This window comes from Manacus candei, unplaced genomic scaffold (assembly GCF_025592945.1).
Source record: "Manacus candei isolate 608988 ecotype Guabito, Panama unplaced genomic scaffold, ASM2559294v1 h1tg000065l, whole genome shotgun sequence".
In the NCBI taxonomy this organism is placed as follows: domain Eukaryota; kingdom Metazoa; phylum Chordata; class Aves; order Passeriformes; family Pipridae; genus Manacus; species Manacus candei.
The window spans coordinates 11125112-11145175 of record NW_026138113.1 but is presented as its reverse complement, the minus strand read 5'-3'; the positions used below and the strand labels follow the sequence as shown (position 1 = coordinate 11145175).

The following is a 20064-nucleotide window of genomic DNA, read 5'->3' as shown; positions in this document are numbered from 1 at the left end:
TTCCAGGGGAGTGTGAATGTTGGACAATAACCACGTGAGAGAACAGGGAGCTGGATAGGAAGAGAACATATCTGATGGGAGATTTGTTGACTAAGGGTTAGTCTGCATATTTGCCTTTCACTTGGGCAAGGAATGTTCCACCAGTCCTTAGATATGGAGCTCCTTTGAGGGAGGAGCTGAAAGCTCTTGGGGCTGTACTTGGGAACATGGCACTGAGCAGAATTCCCAGTGCTGGAATGGCTCATGGGCTCAGTGCAGAGTGAGCAAACTTGGGGATATGACAGTATATCTTCTCCAGTGTGCTGCATACAACAGCCCCCTCTTCAGAACAGAAGTACAACACTGGTTTGTTGTTCAGAGCAGACCAGGTAATGTTTAATGTGTGCCCTTCAGTGACAAATTCACATATTTTAAGTAGATGAAACTGAATTTTTCCAAGGTTCCACTGAATTTTTTAAATTGCAATGGATTCCTCAAAGATAAGACTTCCAAGTATTCATTGCCTGCATGCTGCAGGTCTGAGTCCCTCTTGGCACTGTCCTCAGTTAGGTGTTAACTTCCAGGTGGATTACAAGGAATTCTTAATGTAGAGGGGCTGATAAAGCACATTTCCAGTGGGCCAGCTTTCAGCTGAATGCTGGCTTGATGAAAAATATCTATGTTTAGTTTTTCTCAGAAAGAAACCTGTGCTGAAGTTCCTGCCTTCCACCTCCGTGGCAAACTTTGACAACTATTCAATGCAAAAACGTTTCGTTTTTTTTATTTGATTTTTTTTTTGTTTGTTTGCTTTTTTGTGTATGTTTTTTGGGGATCTTTGTGTGTGTGGTTTTTGGGGTCTTTGTGGGTTTTTGGGGGTCTTTGTGTGTGGGTTTTCGGGGGTCTTTGTGTTTTTGGGGGTCTGTGTGTTTTTGGGGTCTTTGTGCATGTGTTTTTTGGTTTTTTTTGTGTGTGTGGCTGTGGTTTATTTGGTTGTTATTTTTTTTTTTTTTTGTTTTTTTTTTTTTTTTTGTTTGGTTTTCTTTTTGCCCAAGATTGTACTGGTGTTCATAGATGCCTCTGAGCGCAGAGAGCACTATGAAAGTTATGGCTGTGGAAATGAGAGCAGGACTCCACAAGTACTATTTCTTCTTCTAGCTAAGGAATATTAAAAACACTTGGGTTCTCAATGCAGGGTGAGCAGTAGGTCAGACCCCAAGGCAGGCAGGATCCTTGAGGCTGGACAGCAGTATGCTTATTATTCTCTCCTAATCCTGCTTCCCCAGTCTGTTTTGAAGGTATTTTACCTCTCTGATGTTGTTCAGTCTAAGCTCTAAATGCTTTTTATGTTTCAAAAGCTGAGGTAATTCACTTATCTGTAGCTGTTCTGCAGCCTCTAAGAGCAAACAGTTATTAGTAGCTGTTCTCTGAGTGCTGTGCCTGCAGTCCTTAAGGTGAGGGCACACCCGTGGGTTATGGGCTGCCCTGCAGGGTTGGCATTCCCCCTGCCTGCACACACCTCAGCTGCAGTGGGAAGTGTGATACTGTTTGTCCTGGGCTCTGGAAATCCAGGATCACCTCCCTGACTGCTCAGTGCTCCCATGACGTTGGCTCTGTGGGTGTGATGCCTCAGCTGTGTTAAAAATAAACATTCAATTCCTTCGAATGACAAATGCTGGTGTCCACAGGGACAGTAGAGTTCACAAAATCAGGAGATTAGGATTTCTTTTGCATGTGTCTCACTTCCTTTTTGGGGAGAAAGCTTTGATATAATCTGTAGCAAAAGCATTGAGGTTTCTTCTAAAAGCCTCAGCAGAAATCAGCTCCTTTGCACTTCCTGCAGTGGTGTTTTGGCTCTGCACCCTGCAAGTCTTTTTCAAGTTAGCAGAGCCCCTTTCTGGATGGTGAAAGACTCTTCCTCTGCTGGGGAAGCTCCATTCCTAATCCCACCTTCCCAAGACGGAACTTCAATCTATGTATCTGGAAACAGTTCTGATCTTTAAGTCACAGTTCTCATCCTTACAGCCTTTTGATATTCTACAGGTTAACACTTGGCATTGTCTAGGAACTAAGTTCTTGGATTTCTTATTCCTAGACCTTTCCCTGTAAAAATTGGTGTATTTTGGCCCTGTTTTCCCCTGCATTAGGCACACACATCACTTCTACATATGAAACCCTTGGCAGCATGGAAAATACTGATTAGAACTCCTGATAATTACCATAGCTCTTACTGGGGCAGATCTCCTGGCAGCTGTGGAGCTAAATTGCAGTAAGGAGACTTTGAGAGTCACCTTTTCTTTCCTTGAAGGAAAAATAGGCTTAAATGGAAAAAAAAAAAAAAGCACAGGCAAATAGCTTTCTTCACTCTCTTCTTGAAAAGTCACAGGCCATTAAGCAGTTTTTCTTGGGCAGGAAGGAATATAAATGTTAAACCAAATGTTTCCCCAAACACACATCAGTGTACAAACTTCCTGTCATCAAATAAACAAAAATAATTAAAACAGGCAAACAGAAAACAAATATTTCTGAATATATTTGCTTTTTTTTTGTTTCCACAGAGAGACTTTCAGTATTCCCTTGGTACCTCTTGGCCTGAAGGAAACCAAGGAAGTAGACTTTACACTCCCCCTCAAGGTAAATTTCGCATACACATCTCAGAATGAATAGCTAACAGAAATAACTTCCATTTCAGATTTGTTTTAAAGAAGCAGAAGTAATGTTTGTTTTGCCCTAAACCCAAGATCACAACGTGTTTAAAAATTCATTACCAATTATTTGGGTCACTGCTCCTTTCTAACTAGGACAAGGAGGCAGAAAATATTGTCAGAAATTCTACTTTGGAGACAGCAGAGTTAAACCAAAGAGTAGAAAAATTCCTCCTATGGTTTTTGGTTTTAATTAAGAGCGTTGATTACTGATTTAAGTGTAAAGGGAAGTAGTACTGAAGGTTTTACTGGACATAATGCAGTGATTAACCACCCTGGAATTGCCCTAATAGTGCTGACAAGAATTTGATAGTCTGTTTCTGTTAACAAGTTTTTATGGTCACTTGATTCCCTTGTCATTTTAGGTAACAGCTTTTTGTTTGCCCCTTTCAAAACCACCAAGTGTTGTTGTTTTAAAACCTACTGGAGTTGGTGTAACAGGTGTTTGGTTCCTTTACATTGGAGTGAAGTTTCTTATCTCAGATATCAAATCAAATTATTAGTTCTATTGTCTTTTTGTAGTCTCATTGCTGTATGTTACTTTACTGTTAACTGGAAGGGAGTAGACACTGTTCACAACTGAATCAATTTTGTACTGATTGCAACTGCAGAAAAAATAAGTTAATTTTAGATATTCCAATTTTTTACCTTTTTTTTAGGACTTTATTCTGGAACATTATAGTGAAGACAGTTCTGAGTATGAGGATGAAATAGCAGATCTCATGGATCTGAGACAGGTAAGTTCAAGTACGAGGTCTTTTAGTCTACAGTTGCAAATAATAACATTTGTATGGAAACAGAATATGCCACTTTTACTTAGAGCTTATCATATTCTTACTGACTTCATTTCTGAGGCGTGGAACACAAATCTCCATTGTCCAAGAGGTTTAAAATCTGAGTTAAGAACAAGTGAAGGAAAAGATGAAGCAAAGTGATAAAGCTTTGCAAATCTTGTAAACCCGAGATTTGTCTTACCTACTTTTTGTTTGTTTGTTTCTTTGTTTGTTTTAATTCAAACTATTTTAAATTTAGCAGGAAGAGTGCTGAAGTGAATGAATCTGGCAAAATATTGTAGTAGAATGGCAGGTATTTCTAAGTATTATTTGTTTCCTGTATGATACTAAAAACATAGGTGTTCTCTGTAGCTTTCATAAAACACCTGCAATCTTTATGTGATTAACTCTGAGACTTTACAAACAGATCCTGTTTGCTTCCTTAGAGGTTCTGTGCAGCTGAAAAACTCTTCTTTGGAATACATCCACATGGCCTTAGGCTTGCTGTTCTCGGATTCCACACATTTCTCTGCTGTGCAGAAGTCCAAGGGAAGCAGGGCTTTCTCCCTGGTGTGTCACTTCATCCTGTAAGTCCCCAGAACACACCTGATTTTCCTCTGCTGTGTTCCCAGGCCTGCCGCACTCCCAGCCGAGACGAGGCTGGCATTGAGATGTTGATAAGCTACTTCCTGCAACTTGGTTACGTAGAAAACAGATTTTTCCCACCCACCAGGCACATGGGAGTTTTATTTACATGGTAGGTGTGTAGTTCATGTTTCTCTTTCGTACTTTTTTTTTTCCTTGCCCAGAACAGTGCTAATCATTAACTGTCTCGTGCTGAATTTGAAGCCTGTCAGTGTGTGTCTCCCCCTGACTCCCTGCAGTGTGTGTTGTTGGGTTTTTTTAGAGTTAAGTGTAAACCTGAGCACAGTACACCCCTTTCATGCTTAGAGTGAAACCATTGGCTAGATTATGATTTGGGCTATAGGTTAGCTCAAGGGCAAAAGACAGAAAATAATCATTTTGGACAGCTACAGATGTTTCCTGAACTCCAAACCTAACACAAAACGGATGAGGAATGTTCAGACCTTAATTCTCCTCCTTCAATTTGTTAAGAAGACCATTTGGGCCACAAGAGAGAAAGGAGTGACTTAATTTATTATAGGGGAATATTTACTACACCTGTAAGCAAAATCCGACTCTGAATTCAAAGATTTATGACGAAAAAAATGAACTGCCATGTGGCCAGGAGGAACTGCTAAATTTCTAGTCATAAGTGCAAACAGAAACTTTAACCAGCAGCAGTGGAGAATCTGACCATGCCTATAGTTGATCTCTGGTGACATCTGAGTAGGAGAGCACAGCAGCACACGTGGGTACCTCCCACTCTCGGCCTCTGTGATGTTTTAGAGGCTCTTCTGGGTGAGATATAACAACAACCTTCTGGAGGCACTGCTGTGAGACCTGCTGAAGACTGAGGCTCAAACACAGCTGCTCTCTGCCTTGCAGCATGTGGGTTGTCCTGCAGTACATGATGGTGTTTCTATTCATCCCCATTTTCACTGTAGCAGAGCAGTTCTTAAGAATTCCACTTAGAATCCCACTCTGCTCGCTCAGAAAAACAGAATGAGATTACCTGTTGTTTCAATGGACTCTGCGAATCTTGACACTTCTAATATTTGTTTCCCAAGGTATGACTCCTTCACAGGTGTCCCAGTGTGTCAGCAAAATCTGTTGCTTGAGAAGGCAAGTATTTTATTCAACGTTGGAGCTCTCTACACCCAGATTGGAACAAGATGCAACCGTCAGACCCAGGCTGGACTTGAAAATGCTGTTGATGCTTTTCAGAAAGCTGCAGGTACACATTTTAAAATACTGGGAAGGTCTTTATGCCAATGTTCCTGATCTCATTCAGATGTCCTACAGATGGCTGCATTTCCTACTGACTTTGTTACACAAAAAAGGAGGAATAGAGAAATTCAAGAAGCCAAGTGAGGAGCTCAGATCAAGCTTTAATTCTTGATCTGTAATCTCCAGCTGTAGTCTGAACATGTAGATAAAGCCAGTGAATCCTGTGGTTAGTGATTAGTGAGCTGCAGTTCAAAGGTCCATTAACTGCATTAACTGCTCCATTGTGCATTCCCTGTTTCACCAGTGTGACTGCTTTTACCTCAGTGAGAGCACATTGCTGTCAAATCTGTACAAGAGGCAATTTAAAGTTCTGATAAAAAGCTTTAAAACCTAGTTTTCCAGATGGAGGTCTTAAAAATTCATCTTGCTGTACTCTCTGGTAAAAGTTGGAATTCACTGAAAGTCAGCTACCTATTTTCCAGAGATTCCAAAGGGAAACAGGTTCAAAATAATCAGTCTCTGTCCCAAGCAAGGAAAAATAGAAATTCTAATAAAGGGAAAACTTGAACTAACATGTTATAAAAGCTTTTGTTTTGTTGGGGGTTTTTAAATAGGTTTTCTAATTTGTTTTTGAAGTATCATCTGTGTTACACATAATGCTGGAAGACATGTCCTGTGTAATTAGTATGTACTGTAAGATTAATTTCTGCACTAACAATCTGTGGCTGTTGGTTTCCACTGTATGGGTGGAAACAGCTGCAAACCACAAATTGAATTGTCCTGAACCTCCTCTTTTGAGTACACAGCTATCAAAAAAAAAAAAATTATACCATTTCTTCATGCATTTTTTAAAAATTCTTCTTCAACTTCTGTATTTCATCTAAAAGACGTTACAATAGTTGGGAAATTTCTCCCATTTTATTGCTGCACCTCCCATTTTGCAAATAATAATTAAAAAAAATCACTGCTTTTCACTTCAACGTGTTTGCAGAACAGAATGAATTCCAAACTGGAAAGGTGTTGTTTGCTCCCACAGAACCTTTGCAGGGCCCCAGAGCAACGTGCTCAGGAGGCATTTCATTGTACCTGTGCATGGCTCCGTGACACCTCATTATGTTGGCAGAGACATGATACAGAGCTTGTATGAACTGTTTCTCAGTGCTGAACCAAGGTACTGCACAGAGTTTGGCATCAGCAAAGCTCTCTGCCTGAGCAGAAATATGTTAAGAACAAAAAACCCCACATATTTCCCCCCCTGTGCTTTCAGTTCCTTGCAGTAGGGCACTCCATCAGTGCTTGGGAGGCACCTGGAAAGTTTGGCCTTAGTTTTTTCGGTGCAAAAAGGTAAAGGTGGCCATAATTCAAATTTCTGCGAGGGCATATTAAAAATTAAGGTATAACTGTAACATGGAACATCAAAAACCACAGAAACTGTTAGTAGGAAAATACAGCACAACGTTGCCAGAACTGAGTGTAGTGGCAAGAAGGAAGGTTACAGAAGCTGGGACACTTAAAAGGCAGAGGTCTTACTGTTACACTTTTGCAGGATTATCAGCAATTAGCAAGCTGGTAGAACTCACTAAACCAGTTGGATGACAGGCACACTGAAGGTTATGCTTCCATCTGTGAACCTGTTACTCAATATTTGCACTGCACTTAGTGTTTGTTTTTAATTTGATAACTAATAGAAATTACATTTTGGTGGAAACAAATGTCTAAAGAAGAATCTTATTTTTACCCCATTAAATATAAATACAGAAAGGCTCTAGTTTACTTAGAGGCACGGAATGGAGCTTTCCCTAGGGCACACAATGCACTGAGCAGCATCTGAAAGGGAGATTTATAATTAAGTTGATAGGTTTGTGTTTTTTCCTTCCATGCTGCTGTCACCTGTTTATAGCTATGCAGGTTTCTTTCTGTCCCCTGTATAAGCCCTGCCTCCTGCTCCCATATACAAGTCACCTCCAGTTCTGCACAGTTTTATGGTCCATCCCAAGAACTGTTCCAAACAAAGCTGGAGGCAGTGCCCTCAAAACTTGCAGTCTCTGTCGCTCCTCTGAACTGTAGTTTTGAGAACTGTGCCTGGGGATGATTGATGGAAACACAAAGCAAAACCTGTAGGTCAGTTTAGTTCCACGTACACCAAGAATCCCTTCAGATTGCTGCAGTGCAATACTAGAAGATATGCTTTTAATCCTAATTATTATGGTACATGATAATATAGTTCACTTGTTTCTCTCTCTGTCATGCTAACAAAACCATTTTTTGTGGTTTCAGGAGTCCTAAGCTACTTAAAGGAGACTTTTACTCACACCCCAAGTTATGACATGAGCCCAGCTATGCTGAATGTGCTGGTGAAGATGATGCTTGCCCAAGCTCAGGAGTGTGTTTTTGAGCAGATTGGTCTCTCTGGAATACGCAATGAGTTTTTCACACTTGTAAAAATGACACAGGAAGTTGCCAAGGTGAAATATGGGACTTTAAATCTAGTCTTAAAAATAACTGTTTACAGGGCTGTGTTAATAGCTCCAGCTTCTAGTAGCATTAATGGAATTTATTAAACATGCAGCATTTATTAAAAATAACAAGGGACAGCTCCCAAGCTCCAGTGACAATCACAACCTTACAGAAGACTGAAACGTGAATAGCTGCAATTTAAACATTGTTTTAGAACTGTTACAGTTTTTTAGTTAATAATTCACGGAGCTGAACAGAAACATGCTGAGACACTCGGGCAGTAAATTTGCTGAAGGTTTTTTTACAAGCTATTTATGTTGCTCTTGCAAACAGTACAGATTTTGTCCACAGGACTACACACAAAAGGCCAGGGTTGTTTGTGTGGTTCCCTGATAAGTACTGAACACAACCTGTCTGGTTTCCCAGCAAACCTAAAAAGCCTAAGTCTGAAAGAATAACTAAATTGTAAGTGAGGGAAGGACCATGAGGAACAGAGCCAGACTGGCACCTGCAGAACTGTTTTGGGACTTGCCAGACAATGAGGCAGGCCCAGAAGGTGTAGTGCTCCTACTTGGAAGTACATCCCAAAAATTGGGTCTGCCACTAAGACATTCACCTGCTTTCTGAGTCATTTCAGAGTAGCAGATCAGCTGGTTCCACGCTGGATAAACAGGCAAAGCCTTTCCTGCCAAGCCTGCAAAGCTGCCCTGACTTACCTGTAGGATTGATCAGCTGCTGGGGAAAGACCTTTTGGTTCTGTCAGCTGGAGAAGTTTGATCCATTAAACCAGAATTCACTGCTTGGAAAACTTTTATTTCCTCTATGTGAAGTACAGTATCCCAGTTTTAACTAGACCACACAAACTTAAGGCTAGGTGTGACTCCACAGTTTCAAAGTGAAGCACAAACTTGCTGTCTAAGTAATATGCTTCACCCCTTTTCTCAACTGAATTAACTCAATCAGATATATTTACAAATTAAAACCTCTTTATTATATGGTGTTTTTATTTAACTCTGAACCCATAAAGGCTTACTGACTCAGTCCATCTGTTTGGGTACAACACAGATTTACCTTTCTCATAAGGGAGAAATCAGAGATGGAATTTCAGATTTTTTCCAAACTTATTTCCAATCCTTTCTAACTGTATTTTTTTCCCTCTTTGATGTGATTGCATGTGAAGTTATCTTAAGACTGAATATGATATCCCTTACTTGAGCACCTAATAGCTAATGTCAAATTCTCATACTGCAATTCTGTGCTTTATTTCAGGTGGGAGAGGTTTACATGCTGGTTAACACTGCAATGAATCAGGAACCAGTGAAAGAGAATATTCCCTATTCCTGGTCTAAGCTGGCACAAATAAAGTCAGACCACTACAAAGCTCTGGCACATTATTTCACTGCCACCATTCTGTGTGACCATGAATGTAAGAATCATACTTCCTCTCTATGTTCACATAAATAACAGTAATAAACACACCAACAGTTATAATTTGGTCTGGAAATAGGACAGCAACTTTGGCACTTCAATATATGTTAAATTGTGTTCATATGTTAAATTTTCCTACTCACCCATGAGGCCATACTCTGTTGTCTTTTACAGAAGAATTTGAAAATTCAATAAACCAACTTTAGCAGAAACAAAAGAAAAATTATATGCTACTACATAGTTCCATTTTTATCCACATATTCTGGCATAGAAATATTATTTGCCTATTGATGCAAGAATGATCAAGATGATGAAACTGATAAAGTTCCTAAAAACTTGAAATTCCTATCAGTATGTATATAAAAAAAAAATTTGAGAGAGAAAGTAGTGATAACTCCCCACCAATCCAGCTGAGGGAAGAGGGGAGCAGGAGGTGTGTGATGGTTGTTCTGTGTCCCCTGTTGCAGTGCAGCCTGGCGATGATGAGGACCAGCAGGAGAAGGCTTTGTCCCAGCTCTATGACCACATGCCCGAAGGACTCATGGCTCTGGCTGTTCTGAAGGACAAAGTGAGGAGAAAACAATTAGGTATCTGCCACTTTCACACAGTTGCTCGCTATCATTTGAACATTCCTCTGTGTTTCTTGCCCGTGGGTGACAGCCCGTGGTTTGTGATGTTGGCAGGGAAGGCACACCTGCACCAGGCCATCGTTTCCCACGAGGAAGCTCTGAGGGTCTGTGGGCTGTGCAAAAAGCTGCGGAACATCGACGTGCTCCAGGAGGTGCTGACAGCTGCACACAAGCGGTCACTGCTCAAATATGCTCAGCAGGAGACAGAAGATGACTTTCTGAGTCTAATCCAGGCTCCAGATATCCTTCGTAAGTGGGCACAGCCAGGGATAAAGGAAGAGATTGTTTCCAGAGAGGGTGATCAGCCATTGGAATGGGCTGCCCAGGGAGGGGGTGGATTCTCTGTCCCTGGAGGTGTTTAAGGACAGACTGGATGTGGCATCAGTTTTTAAGAAGAGACTGGATGTGGCATCAGTGCCATGGGCTGGGAACCACGGCGGGGGTGGATCAAGGGTTGGACTGGATGATCTCGGAGGTCCCTTCCAACCCAGCTGATTCTGTGATTCTGTGATATCTAACCATACATGAACATGCTGTCATATCCTGCAGCCAAAAGATTCTGCACATCTTTCTCAGAGATCCTGGGACAGCTTGGCCATTGTGTTTATCCCACTCTGTTTGAAGTAGCACCTGAACAGCCATAAAATAGGACTTAGCTCTTCAGGGGGAGTAGCTGGAAGTTAACACGAGTAAACTCTGTGCAAGATGAGCTTTAAAGCATTATAACTTAATAAAAATGCTTCCTTAGGAATGGCAGTAATGCCCTTAATTTAGATATATGGATACATACGTAATATGCACCCATGCATAACATAAATAATGTACAAGTATATGCTGTACATTTGTAGAGTTCAGATTCTTCACGTGTTTCCTCAATCACAGAGAAATAAATTTTGTTACAGCTGTTCCACAGTGTTTGTCTCAGCCAACACTGTTTTCTGAGGTAGATAATAGTTGGTGGTTAGTTGGAATTCAGCTTTTTATGGTGGCTGTCTTGAGAACTAGGAAAAATGGGAAAACTTTGAAAGATAAAATCACATGGGGGAAAACTGGTAGCTGTTTCTTGAGGCACAACTCCTGTACTAGTTTGGGTTGTTAACTCAATTTGACTGCTCCTGGTTTTTTTCTACCTTAGTCCAGCTCATACAGCTTTTTCCTCTTTGGAAGCAGGAGGAAAGTATGAGTGCTGGCTTTAAATACTTCTCAAAGAAAAATAAATTAAAGAGGGGAATAGCATAGTTTTGTTTGGATGGATTTTTTTAAGTTTCCTGTGTTGCTACTATGATACTATGAGATCTGAAGATATTTTTAAGGCCATTCAGACATTTGTCTTACAAATTGTCCACCAAAATGAGGTTTTTTTACAACCTGGCAAGAACTTAGGAGAAATTTCTATCTAGCTTGGAATGCAAGAAAAACAAATTTTAATGTCTTTTGACTAATAGCTGAGAGAAAATTAATTTTGTTTTTTTTTTGTTTTAGCTAAAACAGAGCATAAAATAGAAACAATCGCTCCTCAGTTTTCCAAGGTGAAAGTTAAAGACTTCTTTCACAAGCTGGTATGTGACATGCTAATGCTGACCAACCTTTGTCATTTTGATAGCAAGTATAAATTCACTCTACTGTGAGAAAAGGGACACAAGTATTTTAGCCTGAAAAAATGATGCTTTAGTAACTGTTTTTTTTCTGAACTTATTGGAGAGATTATTCCTAGCTTTAGAGGTATAAGTCAACTTGAGACTAGCAAAGAAAAAAAGTGGCATTTGTATGTGGCTTGCACAGCATTCAGCCTTGGTAACCTTCAGAAAAGTTCCATGAAGCCTTAATAGATAATTGCACACAGCTTAAAGGTGGGGAGAAGCTGGTGGTGCTCGGAGATGGGCTGCAGGGTGTGTGACCTGGGCGTGGCACAGCCAGGCTTTGGGAGTTCTGGCTGGGATCAGTAATACAGGATCTCAGAGCCCATGCAGCCAAAAGATTGTGCACACCTCCGAGATCCTGGGACAGCTTGGCCATTGTGTTTATCCCACCCTGTTTGGAGTAGCACCTGAACAGCCATAAAGCAGGACTTAGCACTTCAGGGGGAGTAGCTGGAAGTTAACACGAGTAAACTCTGTGCAAGATGAGCTTTAAAGCGTTATAACTTCATAGAAATGCTTCCTTAGGACTGGCAGTGAACGTGCTGTGCCTGCTGTGTTCCCTGCAGGGCCCCCTGACAGTGTTCTCAGCCAAGCAGAGGTGGACGGCCCCACGCACCATTCGCATCCCCCAGGGAGCAGGAGAACTCGGATTCCACCTCAAAGGGGGGTCACCAGTCCAGATTTATTGTCTGGATCCAGTTTGTCCTGCAGCAGTAAGTACCCTGGGGCAATATTAACAGTTTCTGTGCAGACTCTGCCATAGCCATACACCTTAAATGTAACTTTAGCTTGTTCATACTGCTGTGTGGAGTATTTATTGAGTTCTATACACTAGAATAGTCAATTCATGTCATCTCAACACATTTTCAGTGCTATATGCACTGTAGATTAAGTTTGGGTATCCCTGACATCACATGGAACTAGAGTTGATTTCTTCCTCTGTTCACTCTTAGTAGTTAAAAAGTCACAAATAATAAAAGCAAATGTTACTCCCTGTTTAATTCAGGAAGTTGAAGGGATAAATGCTTTAAAAAATAGCAACAAGAATAAGGATCAGGAAGGGAAGGCAAGGTAGCATGTGCCCAAAGAAAGAGAGGAAAGAACATTTTATTGGCTTGTAACCTGTTGTTCTGTCAGGGGAAAATCCAAAGGGATAAAGCAGCATGCAGTGATGAGCACAGTTTAGCTCTAGAAAAGGCAGAAGCAACCACAGAAGGACAAATGAAAATAATGAAGAAGTAAACAGGGCAGAAAATCTCATGGGCAGTGACAGGGTAGCAACAACCAGGGTTCATTTCCTTAAGGGGAAAAGCAAAAAGGACGTAAAAATAGCCAACATTTGAGTATACATTTATCACATTTATCGATGCTAACTCAACAGGTAGTTTGTGTACTTGGAAAAGTTGCACATGTCTGGCTAGACAATGGGTTTGTAGCATCTAAGAGGGCAATGCCTTTAGGGCAGGTACTATATGATGACAAAAATGTTTTATGCATCTCAAAATTCAAGACAATAACCTGTGCACAATGTTTTGGCAGTCGATGGGCCTGAAAGAAGGTGACTACATTGTTTCAGTTGGTGGCGTGGATTGCAAGTGGCTCGGAGTGAACGAGGTGCTGGAAAAACTGAGGAGTGTGGGAGAGCAGGCCCTGGAGATTAAGGTTATCAGTTGCCAGGATACAGCAGCATCTTTGGTATGTCATGAGGCAAATATGTTCTGCAGACTGGAGATGTGAGAGTTTTTTTTTACTTGCCTGCCTTCAGTCCCTGATCAACGTTTATTTTCATGTAGTCAGATATCCCACTCTGCTAGGGAATATTTAAAGCCTTCAGGCAAGTGTTCAGTTTTAAACAATCTGTTTAAATCATTGTGCCTAGGCAAGGCAAAGTAGTCTGTGTGCATAAGAATGGTTGGGTGGTGGGGTTTTTTGTAGTGAGGCTACTCGAGATTAATTGCATTACAAATTTCAAGGCATAGTTTAGTTCCTCCAACTTGTCCTGGAGGATAAAAGTATTACCTTGTTCAGCACTGGAAAAACCACAAGGAAACAATTATGGATGAAATAGAACATCCAAGACCACATGTTTATTTTCTATGCACTGTTAACATAAAGGATCTGTGAGTTGTGTATTAGATCATGGACTAATGTACATATTTTTTATTTTGGAGGACTTTAACTGTCTAGTCAGTTACTAAACTGCTGTAGAAGCTTTAGACTGAGGGAAGGTCATCACAAGATTTAAAAATGTTAAGCTCTAAATAACTTAGTTGATGTGTGAAAGAACCTGTAGTTCAGCTAAATCCACTACTTCATGCTCCTGACATTCCCTGGCAAACCCAGGCATTGAAGTAGTGTTGCCTTAGAAGCCCTCAAGGTGCCCTTACTGCTGTTAGGTTTTCTTACTTTAAGAAGCTGATTTTCCTTATTGAAAATAAGGAATTACACACCTGCCATTCCAAGCTGCAAACTGGAAACAAAAGGCTGGGATATAATCAGATTGCTCCAGGGCACAGCTAAGATAAGACACAGAAGGCTGTGCCTTTCAGGTTTCCCAAAAGAATGTCCTACAGCAGCTCTTGTTGTCCTAGTTGGGATCACCATGGAACCTGTCCAGAGACAGCAAAATATTCCCCTTCAGATTTGTGCAAGAACTACATACTTCAGCTTGGTAGAGAGGCCAGGGTATATATGATATAGTTACCCTAGAAGCAATAAATGCTTAACGACCCATGGAAAGATTCCCAAGTTCCTTTCTGCTGTGCAGAGGATCCCCTTGGGTGTCCGTGTGCCAAACCCCGGGGGCACAGCACTGCCAAGGGCTCAGTCATGTCATTAGCCCAGAAAGCTGCCCTGCAAAGCTGCCTGCACAGTAACCTTTTGTTACTGGCAAATTCTGACCCACTTTGGTTCTTACAATGCTTCTCTTTTTCCTACAGCATAGCAAGAGTGCAACTTACTCTGTGGGAATGCAGAAGACCTACTCTTTAATCTGCTTAGCCATGGACGAGGATAAAATTGATCAGACCAAGAAAGCCCCGCTGAAACTCCCTTTTCTAAGCTGGGGAACTAAAAACAGACAGAAAGCTGCAAGCACCCTCTGCCTGCCTTCAGCTGTGGCTGGAAGTTCTCAGACTAAGAAGAAGCTTTTACCCTTCACTCTTCTGAACACGGAAAGTTCATTGTACTGAACCTTCCAGAAGGATCTGTTAACGTGACGCTTCTGTTTAAAATGTATATAGAAATCAATTTTATCTTTATAAAAATCAATTTTATCTTCATATATGTGTGTATAAACCCAGACAAATACCGTTGGACTTCATTTGCCTGTGCATTGAGACACTGATGAAGGTCAGAGCCTGGCAAAGACTGTAAAACTGAAGTATTTGAAGGTCAGAATGAAGTGGTTTGGGAGGTATGCAATAACAAGATGTAGAGGATAAGTTGCTTACATGAGGACTGGATTCCTTTGGAATTTCAAAATACAGTTTATCATGACTAATTTTTTATGACTAGGCTAGATGGGAGTTATTTATTACAAACTTGATGCTGCATGCAAAACAATAGGGGACACTTTAAAGGATGATTTTGCTCTTAAAGTCTTAGAGTCAATAATAAGTCGCTTAACACTACTTTAATCTTAAACCACAAATGAGAGAGAATGATGTTATTCAGAGAAACTAACCTTGTGCCAAGGGGTGGTGTCATAGCATTGTGGTTTTTATGCAGACACTTGGTGTGTTCTGCTGAATAGGTAATTTAATTCTGGAAGAGAATTAGAAGGCTTAAAATTTAAAATACCTTCTGAACTCCAAAAGGCTTGTACTCCGCTCTTTTTCTGGGTTACATTTTAAATGCCTGCTGATGCAATTGTTAAAAACAGGCTTTATTCCAAATGACATTATTTAACCTACTTACCTTGAGACTTGTATCTTATTAGTCTTGATAAAATGACTTAGCTGTGAAACAAATCTCAAAATGGACATATTATAGTATATGAATCAAGAATATATAAATTGCAGTGATGAGGAAAAGAGTGCTTGTGCAAGTGGCAGAATATTTATTTACTGTCATATCAAATCCTTCTGCCCCTGGAAAAATTCATGAGCAGCTATACATATATAGTAAGGAGGGAGACAAAAACAACTGGTGAGCATTTCTTTGAGATTCTTCTGTTTTCTAAATTAACTGAAAATTGCTAACACTGTAGTGTTAGTTACCATTGCCATCTACAGAGTAGATATATGCTGTTTGATACTCAAAACTTAAATGAGAGTTTGCATCTTGGTGTAAACTTGAAAGCTGTCATTTATTTTTAGTTTCTTATGTAGTAGGTGTAAATATCTTGATGACATTTATTTAAGAATAAAAATCAGATGCTGTCACTTAGTAGTAGCTTTTTTGAATGATACAGCATAATTTACAGGTTTTTGCTCTTTACTGTTGCTGTGCCTCGTGTTTCTGTGATGTTGCTTACAAATATCTAAAAAACTTTCTTAAAAGTTTATATTGGACAGTACAGGAACTTAAGAGTTTAAAAGTGGCTTCCTTATAAAGAGTATAAATGTATTTCTAGAGTTTCCCTATAAAGGTTACATAAAAAACTTAATACTCTTTCCCATGTATTTGTAGTTGGGCTGCTTTTACACACTCAAGCACCAGTGGGCAGATACTGATATTCCATACACAAGAGATTCACTTTGCCTGTGGGGCTGAAATGGCTCTCCAAGTAACAAAATCTTTAGCAAAGTCACGTGAATGCCCCTTCCAGCTCTTTGTTTCTCTCAACCCACTGTTCCAGTCCTCTTGCAGATATTTTCCCTCTTAGCTGCATCATTAACTGCCTTCCTCCTCTCATCATAGTCCTTGGGGAAAGGTGGGGGCGAGAGTCTTTTTAAATTGAAAACACTCCTCAATTCAAGTCAACTTCTCTCTTTTCTGTCAGCTAACTAAAGACTCATTCTACACTGAGTGGTAGCCAACTTGCAGGGAAATTAGTGTGTGCCTTATGTTCTTTCTCAGAGCAGAGGAATATTTGTAACAATTAGTTAGCACCCTCCAGTAGTTGCCAGCCATGATTACAAAAACTACCATAATACGTGATTATTAAAACCAAAATTTTATTATTCACAAGAAAAAAAACCCATACAAAAAGTCTGTCTTTGCAAAACAGCGTGTCAGGAACAGAGGAAGGTATGAATTTGTTGTGCTGCTGTTTGCCCAACTACTTGCTCCAGCTCGCTGATGGACGCGTTACAAAGCCGATGGATGCTCCCGAAGTGCTGCAGGAGAAGCAGAGCTTTTGTTTTCCCGACTCCCGGGATGTGCTGCGCGGTCTGGAACAGCGCTGGCTCTGCCAGCGGAGGTCGCTGCTTGCGCAGGAAGGGGTTGGTGCCCTGATCCCGGCTCTGCTCCCGCACCTGCAGCCAAGCACAGCCGTGAGCCAACCTGATTTTGATGCAGTTCCACAAAGTCTCACTAGGGAACGGTTTCTTAATGAAAACAATGATTTTTGTCATCTTTTTGAGGCAGAGAAAGGCTAAACAATATAAGAACAATTTCCTTAGCCTTAGAGAAAGCAAAATCTCAAGTTGGTTTTGACAGAGAACTTAAGTGAGGTTGCCTAATGCTATCTAGTGGTACCTCAGTGCAAGATCACATGAAAAAAATCCAGGATCACATTGCTGAACCTTTTTTTCCTTGTTTCTTGTTCCCAAAGGAGCCCTCTTCCCACTGAGCTATACTCCCATATCACTGTTGCAGGAGATGTATTCCTTACATTCAAACAATGTGCTCCTTTAAGATCCCAGCTATCCCAGATGGAGAGCTTTCCCACATGCCCCCCATTTTAAAAATATTTGCCCACTAAGACAGACACTCACCAGCTGAACAATGAGCTGAGCAGCTTCTCCTTGATTTGCCACAGGAAGCAACACCATTCCAAGTTCGAGTACAACGAGTTTTTGCACTGCTGAGAAGTACTGATCACTGATTTGGGTTTTCTCTACAATTACAAGTCCCCTGAGATTGCTGGCCTGTATTGAAAGGGAAAAAAGAAGGAAAGACCTTGTTAATGACAAGCTGATGCAACATAACAGAGTGAAATTCTTTCAAGTATGAGCTGCCTGATGGCAAATCAGAGGAAGAACAGAAGTTGCAGCAGCATTACTGAGGTTTGATGCAGCACCATCACACAGCTTCAGAATGATTCAGTTTTCCGGTGGAAACTATCTTAAAAGTTTAGCTAGAATGTAAAAATAACACAAGGAGAATGTTTTCAGAAGCACAGAATAAACAAATATCAATTGAAACCTTTTTATTTAGCACTTACATTTCTAAACCTCACCAATCTTCGTTTGAATTCATCCCCTGCAACCAAATCTGCTTCAGAAATATATAAAATGCAAGTTCTGTTGGAAAGATGAAAGTCCACCAGTCCCAAGCCATCTTCAAAGATGAGTCTGACTTTCCCTTAAGGTGAGATTGTTGTAAGGAAAAATACAGTGGTTAAAAACAAACAATTACTGATATATATATATAACAATTACTAAAAAAATTATATACTATAGTTATATATATACACTATAAATACAAATATATACTAATATATAACATATAAATATAAAGTATATATAATATGAAATATATACTATATTTTTATATAGTATATTTATAGTATATATACTATACAACTACTATAACAATTACTGCACAGCACAACCTTCCTGATGTGTCAATAATCCTAGTGACCTCACAATGAACTTTATATTCTGTAAAAGCCTTTCTTCTCCTTAAGTAAAACTGAGACAAACAGTCCAAAGCACTGTGTGATGTACTTTGGTAATGCCAACTAATAGCACTCCAGATCTCTAAGTGCTGTAGCTGCTCAGTAAACTCTGAGCTTGAACAAAAATATCACACACTTTTCTGGGAGGATCATCCTGGTTTAGTTTGCTGTGCCAAGAGATGACAGCACAGGTTCAGTATCCATGTCTAGTGGAGATGCACAACCACAAAGCCCCACAAGAGCAGATTCTGCTGCTTCTCTTCAGTGCTCTGCACCCATGAGCACATGACAGAGCTGATCACACAGATATATCACAGGATTCTTCAGTAAAAAAAAGTACCACAAATCTGGGACCAGTCAGGCACAGATTAATGCATATTCCAGCCATTCTTAACACTACTGGGTGATAGACTGGCAGTGCTTTGCCAGAACTGTTTGTCCTCTTCCAATTTGTTTGTGCTTACCTTGTAGCCTTTGGGCTACCTCTGACCCTCTCCACTTCTCATTTCCAATTACATGACCATAAGGGACAACTACAGATCCTGCTGTCACAGGGTAGTTTGCTTTTGTTGTCATCAGGCCTCCTTTCAAATCTTTACTTCAGTAGCAGTTACACCCTAGAAGAAAACGTGGAAGGGACAGTAAACATATTTTACAAACCTGTTGCAAACTTATACATTTTAATCATAAACTTAAGATGCAATATTCTAGAAGAGACACTTCTCTCCTTCCCCAAGACTCCTTACAGTTATGGTTAGCATATCAAAACCAGTCAGCAGCTCTGTTCACCTGAACACAGGCTGCTGGCTTGCAAATTCCACTTCCAGCTTTACCACTAAGTCTGAAAAATGTCTGAATTAAAACACAGGGACGGTGGAAAACCCCACACTGCCTCTCCCACGCCTTCATCCACCCTCCTGGGAGAAAGTCTGCTGGAATTGCAAAGCCGACTCCAGAGGCACCTCCAGCCACAGCTGGTGGGAGTCTCCAGACACATTATTAGAAGGGAATTGCTGGAAGAGATTATTGTCAGGTTTGCCAGCCTTATATGGTGTTCTGACTTCAGGGGCAACTGGGAGTCTGGGAGGCCAAGGCATGATTTGAGGAGACACCACAGACAAGACAGTACTGCTGCAAACACAGAATCACAGAACCAACCCGGCTGGAAAAGACCTCTGAGATCATCAAGCCCAACCTGTGACCCAACCCCACCTTGTCACCCAGCCCATGGCACTGATGCCACATCCAGTCTGTCCTTAAACACCTCAAGGGACGGGGACTCCACCCCCTCCCTGGGCAGCCCATTCCAATGTCTCTCCTGGCACAGCTCCAGGCTGTGACCTCTTGTCTACTGCCGGTTCCTGGGAGCAGACCCCGATTCCCCCCTGGCTCCCCCCTCCTGTCAGGAGTTGCAGAGAGTGATGAGGTCTCCCCTGAGCCTCCTCCTCTCCAGGCTGAACCACCCCAGTCCCTCAGTTTCTCCTCACAGCACTTGTGCTCCAGACCCTTCACCAGCTTCGCTGCTCTTCTCTGGACCTGTTCCGGCCCCTCAGCATCCTTCCCAAACCGAGGGGACCAGAACTGGACACGGCACTCGAGGCGCGGCCTCCCCAGCGCCGAGCACGGGGCAGAATCACTTCCCCGGTCACAGATCCGCTCACAGACACCGAGTAGGAGTCAGACCCCCTCCCCGACCCGGCGCTCACCTGCCCGGCCCGGCCTGGCCCTCAGGAGCCCAACCCCGTCCTGCCCCAGCGCCCCGCGGCGGGGCCGCTCGCCCTTGGCAACCGGCTGAGTAAGGCGCGCTCCGATTGGCGG

At 41.3% G+C, this 20064-nt stretch overlaps 2 protein-coding genes across 3 annotated transcripts in view; one reads left to right on the top strand and one right to left on the bottom strand.

Annotated features, from left to right (window-relative positions):
* Positions 1 to 15844, top strand: part of RHPN2 (rhophilin Rho GTPase binding protein 2) — a 29750-nt gene extending 13906 nt beyond the window's left edge. The window contains exons 1-13 of one of the 2 annotated variants that reach the window (XM_051805986.1): positions 40 to 368; positions 2535 to 2610; positions 3341 to 3418; positions 4087 to 4211; positions 5146 to 5312; positions 7583 to 7770; positions 9032 to 9188; positions 9658 to 9777; positions 9874 to 10068; positions 11302 to 11378; positions 12026 to 12172; positions 12999 to 13154; positions 14399 to 15844. In XM_051805986.1, the coding sequence (XP_051661946.1) occupies positions 244 to 368; positions 2535 to 2610; positions 3341 to 3418; positions 4087 to 4211; positions 5146 to 5312; positions 7583 to 7770; positions 9032 to 9188; positions 9658 to 9777; positions 9874 to 10068; positions 11302 to 11378; positions 12026 to 12172; positions 12999 to 13154; positions 14399 to 14650 (1863 nt within the window). In that variant the 5' untranslated portion in view covers positions 40 to 243 and the 3' untranslated portion in view covers positions 14651 to 15844. Of the gene's footprint in view, positions 1 to 39; positions 369 to 2534; positions 2611 to 3340; positions 3419 to 4086; positions 4212 to 5145; positions 5313 to 7582; positions 7771 to 9031; positions 9189 to 9657; positions 9778 to 9873; positions 10069 to 11301; positions 11379 to 12025; positions 12173 to 12998; positions 13155 to 14398 lie in introns of those variants that run through there. The other variant, XM_051805985.1, reaches the window with a different exon arrangement.
* Positions 15845 to 15897: 53 nt separating this feature from the next.
* On the bottom strand, positions 15898 to 20061 carry FAAP24 (FA core complex associated protein 24). The gene is made up of 5 exons (XM_051805995.1): positions 19953 to 20061; positions 18711 to 18863; positions 17791 to 17930; positions 17342 to 17494; positions 15898 to 16879 (listed from the first exon to the last, which is right to left on the bottom strand). Exons 2-5 carry the CDS (start codon positions 18820 to 18822, stop codon positions 16637 to 16639), a joined length of 648 nt encoding a protein of 215 aa, XP_051661955.1. The 5' UTR covers positions 18823 to 18863; positions 19953 to 20061; the 3' UTR covers positions 15898 to 16636.
* Between the last annotated feature and the right edge of the window lie 3 nt (positions 20062 to 20064).